Raw genomic sequence first — 5000 nt, forward strand, 5'->3', positions numbered from 1 at the left:
CGAACCTGGTGATGGGGAAGGTGTGGGCGTTGACGAAGGAGGCGGCGCGCCCTGCCTGGCTCTCGGCGCGGCTGGGGAGGTTCACGGAGAACACCGAGGTAGGGGCAGGAGCAGGGGCGAAGGCAGGGGAAGGCGCAGGAGCAGGGGCGAAGGCAGGGGCAGGCGCAGGAGCAAAGGCAGGGGCAGGCGCAGGAGCAAAGGCAGGGGCAGGAGCAGGGGCAAAGGCAGGGGCAAAAGCAGGGGCAGGCGCAGGAGCAGGGGCAAAGGCAGGGGCAGGCGCAGGAGCAGGGGCAAAGGCAGGGGCAGGCGCAGGGGCAGGGGCACGGGCTAGGGCCAAGGCGGGAACTTGGAATGGAACAGGAGCTGGGGCAGCAGTGAAGACGTTGGCTTGGGCAGGAGCGGGAGCAGGGGCTGCAGTGAAAGTTGCTTGGGCAGGTGCAGGGGCTGGAGCAGGGGCACTAGTGAAGACGGTGGCTTGGGCAGGGGCGGGAGCAGGGGCACTAGTGAAGACGGTGGCTTGGGCAGGGGCGGGAGCAGGGGCACTAGTGAAGACGGTGGCTTGGGCAGGGGCTGGAGCAGGGGCACTAGTGAAGACGGTGGCTTGGGCAGGGGCTGGAGCAGGGGCACTAGTGAAGACGGTGGCTTGGGCAGGGGCTGGAGCAGGGGCACTAGTGAAGACGGTAGCTTGGGCAGGGGCGGGCGCAGGGGCACTAGTGAAGACGGTGGCTTGGGCAGGGGCTGGAGCAGGGGCACTAGTGAAGACGGTGGCTTGGGCAGGGGCGGGAGCAGGGGCACTAGTGAAGACGGTGGCTTGGGCAGGGGCTGGAGCAGGGGCACTAGTGAAGACGGTGGCTTGGGCAGGGGCGGGAGCAGGGGCACTAGTGAAGACGGTGGCTTGGGCAGGGGCGGGAGCAGGGGCACTAGTGAAGACGGTGGCTTGGGCAGGGGCGGGAGCAGGGGCAGCAGTGAAAGTCGCTTGGGCAGGAGCAGAGGCTGGAGCAGGAGCGGGGACAGGGGCAGGAGCTGGAGCAGGGACTGGGGCAGCAGCGGGAGCAGGAGCAAAAGCCGGGATACGAATATCAATACCAGCAGGTGCCGGTGCCGGTGCTGGGGCAGGGGCCAGTGCAGGCGCAGCAAGAGGTGCGGGCGCAAGAGCTTCGTGCGACCCGTCCTCCTGGTCCCCTTCGACGGGAGCCAGCGAGATCGCCTGGCCGACGAGCGCCTGGGCTTCCCTCGCTCCGGCGGCGGAGGGGCCTGGCGGAATGAAGAGCGAGAAGGAGGACCCGGAGGCCTGCGGCGGCGGCGCGTCGATGGGGCTCTCCTCCAACTGCGCCTGGAAGCCGAAGCCGTGGTCGGCGTAGACGGTCTGGCGCCACAACCCGTCGGCTCCCAAAAGATAGTAGGAGCCCGTGACGCGCCCCTGGTCGTCGCGCGTCTCCTGGTGGCCGAGATAGGTGCCGTGGGAGGGTGCGGCCACGGCGTACGCGAACTGGAACGGGTCGTCGTCTTCCTCGCTGGAGTCCAGGACGGCAGGCCGCACCAGCGCCAGCAGTCCGAGGCAGAGGACCTGGAACTGAAGGGAGGGTTTCAGTTCAGTTAGATTTGTGATCATGCTTCGCCCGGGCTTTTTCTCTGGAGTGGCCCGGCCAAGGGAGGGTTTACAAAGCTGCTCTTTATCACGCCTGGGAAACGGGGAGATAAGCGTGTCTCATACCAAACCATTTTTCTTTTTTTTATGTAAAAGGTAATAAAAGGTGAAGTGTTTACCGCTGGTATACCTAGATGTCAATGCTCGTAAATAGAAATAAAAGAAAGTTTTTTATTTACGTCGTACAGTGTTAGTAGACACTGGTTAAGTGCATTCTTTTGGAGAAAATTTTGGTGTAACTCTTTTGGAGTCCGATTGAAAACAAAAAAAAAATCACTTTATATCGTAACTCCAGCAGCCCTTATTATCACTTTGCAAATAATTCTACCAATGATTATAACAAGGCACCCATGTAATATACTAACGAGACTGAACACATCAAATTATATCTACAAAAGGCTTAAAAGAAAGAAAAATTCATCTACGCTATAGTATTTCCACACCTTAAACCTTTCACTAAATATTACAATGCACTCTTGAGACACTAAACAGCCTCTCACAACACTTGATACTCACAAGAGGTAGAGTTTTCATAGTAGACCAAGAGGTTTTACGCGACAGAAGGAGAACAGCGGGAGATTGTGATATTGCTGCCGATCGAGAACACGCTTATATAGGGCTGAGGCAAAGAGTAAAAACTAGATTAGCAAGTTTAAGGGCGGAAAGAAAGGTGTATGTGTGTGTTTAAGTGTGTGTGTGTGTGTGTGTGTGTGTGTGTGTGTGTGTGTGTGTGTGTGTGTGTGTGTTTGTGTGTGTGTGTGTGTGTGTGTGTGTGTGTGTGTGTGTGTGTGTGTGTGTGGGTTTGTGTGTGTGTGTGTGTGTGTGTGTGTGTGTGTGTGTGTGAGTGTGTGTGTGTGTGTGTGTGAGTGAGTGTTCTAGTTTGTAATCATTTGTGGTTATGTTACGTGTATTTTGTTTGAGTGCACGTTTGTTTGGGAAATGAATCTTTACAAACAGTGCAAATATATTTCGTTTATATGGCAAGTAGAACAGTACTTATATCCTTAAACCTAAATGATATACAGTGAATGCTTAACAAAAATAAAGGAAGGGGAAGAGGAATCTACTGATATATACGTGTGTTTTGCCTCATTTCACCTTTCATTCCGTACTTGCTCTACCTTTTACTAATATGAATTACTAGGCCAGAATGACAACACCATCATCATCACTTCATCATCCTTATCATTATCATCATCATCGCCATCACCATCATCATCATCGCCACCACCATCATCATCATTATCACCATCAATACTACCATTATCTATAGAGTATGAGTTAAAATCAAACCCATTTACTTGTTAAACAAATTGTGTATCTTCACTTAATTCCTCTCTTTTTGGGGACAGTTAGCCGTTGATACCTTTCTGTTCACTCATTCTGTACTTCCTCTTCTTTTTACGAATATGATCTTTCTCATGTAGATATATGTATAGGACTGACAGAAGAGAGAGAAAAGGGAATATATGTATGTATGTATGTATATATATATATATATATATATATATATATATATATATATATATATATATATATATGAATATGTGTGTGTGTTTGTGTGTGTGTGTGTGTGTGTGTGTGTGTGTGTGTGTGTGTGTGTGTGTGTGTGTGTGTGTGTGTGTGTTTGTGTGTGTGTGTGTGTGTGTGTGTGTGTGTGTGTGTGTGTGTGTGTGTGTGTGTGTGTGTGTGTGTGTGTGTGTGTGTGTGTGTGTGTGTGTGTGTCCATCCCACCAATAATAAAGAAAGGGTAAATGACCGGTTTCGATATCTCCTTCGGAAATCGTGCGCCAGTGACACAGCAAGCCCTCAATATACCCATATGTCGCATATCCTACAACAGATGCGATAAAGCGTATTTTGACGAAACAGGACGTGGCTTCAAAAACCGAATGAACACACATCACAAAACGTCACTATTATTCTCATAATCATCATGATCATTGTCATTATCATCAAAGCCATCATCATCTTCCTTCCCCCTCCCTTTTCCATTACTTATTTCCCTTTTCTCTTCACACCCCTTTCCTCTCCCTTTCTCCCTCTCCCCCTTTCTTCTCCCCTTCCCCTCCTTCCAAGGAAACTGGGCATTTATCGAGCAAAAGTGATTCAAAGATAAAGATGGTGGGAACTGCATATATAACAACGGAAAAGAAAAATTCCTCATCAAGCAGTTTCTAACCACCCAAGGTCGCGAGGCAATATTTATGCGAGTAATAAGCGACAGTTCCCCAGTTCATGTCTGATTCATACCTCTCTTGCTCTGTGAAGATATTAATTATCATTCGTATACCTTCCACCACACCTGTCGCAAATGAAAACTAGTCGCTCAGCAATAACTCTCTCCACTAAACTTCATAAATTATTTATTTCTTATCTTATTTTATTTACTATTATTTTATTTAATTTTCTATTATTATCTTATTTTATTTTTCATTGTTATTATTATTCTATTTTATTTTTTATTTATCTTTTATTCATTTTTTTTTTTGGCAGTATGAACAACAAAACAAAAACAAACAACCACATTTTCAAAAACTGCATACGAACAAAAATAAACAAATATCACAACGAAAAGCCCACCTACACTGGTGTATTGTACATAAAATAAAATCGCTTGGGATGAACACAAAGGATAATGTATAGATTCCCAGGCACGCTTTTCCGTCATAAAATTGAGAGGATTTCGAATGCCATTTTCTGTCAGACGTGAAACTGCATTCATTTGTTTCTTCTCTTGCGCTTCTCTCTCTTTTATTCTTTTTTATAGCAATTTTCGTCCTCGATGTAGTCTTCATGTTATTGTCATTATCTTTATCTTTTTTTTACCTCTTCCTTCCTTTAGTTTTTGTTTTTTTTTATACTGCAGTTATTCCTTAATAATCTTTGATGATGTTTCCTATCCTCATAGGTATTTTTCTTTTTTCTTTTTTCCTTTTGTCTCTTCTTATCTTTTCTTTTAACCTCCATACAAAAGGTATCCCTCCCCCGTCTCTCTCTCTCTCTCTCTCTCTCTCTCTCTCTCTCTCTCTCTCTCTCTCTCTCTCTCTCTCTCTCTCTCTCTCTCTCTCTCTCTCTCTCTCTCTCTCTCTCTCTCTCCCTCTAATCTCTCTCTTTCTCTCTCTCTCTCTCTCTCTCTCTCTCTCTCTCTCTCTCTCTCTCTCTCTCTCTCTCTCTCTCTCTCTCTCTCTCTCTCACTCTTCACATTTCGTATTTCCCGTTGTAATTTCTCTCATAATCAACTTTCTTTTTTAAATTCAAATATCTAGGAAACAGAAAAGTGTTAGAGGAAATATCGAAAAGAAATGGGAAAGTTGGAGAATATTTCGTCTCAGATGTGATATTGGTTCAT

General features: G+C 47.2%; 1 protein-coding gene across 1 annotated transcript in view; it reads right to left on the reverse strand.

Moving 5' to 3' along the window:
- The window catches only part of LOC138861905 (skin secretory protein xP2-like), a 2918-nt gene extending 690 nt beyond the window's left edge, over positions 1-2228 (reverse strand). The window contains exons 1-2 of the mRNA XM_070122358.1: positions 2165-2228; positions 1-1573 (exon numbers count right to left, since the gene is read on the reverse strand). The exon at positions 1-1573 is cut by the window's left edge and continues 690 nt beyond it. Coding sequence (XP_069978459.1) covers positions 1-1573; positions 2165-2182 — 1591 coding nt within the window. The 5' untranslated portion in view covers positions 2183-2228. The remainder of the gene's footprint in view (positions 1574-2164) is intronic.
- Positions 2229-5000: the final 2772 nt, after the last annotated feature.

Source organism: Penaeus vannamei, chromosome 6 (genome assembly GCF_042767895.1).
Source record: "Penaeus vannamei isolate JL-2024 chromosome 6, ASM4276789v1, whole genome shotgun sequence".
Lineage (NCBI taxonomy): Eukaryota > Metazoa > Arthropoda > Malacostraca > Decapoda > Penaeidae > Penaeus > Penaeus vannamei.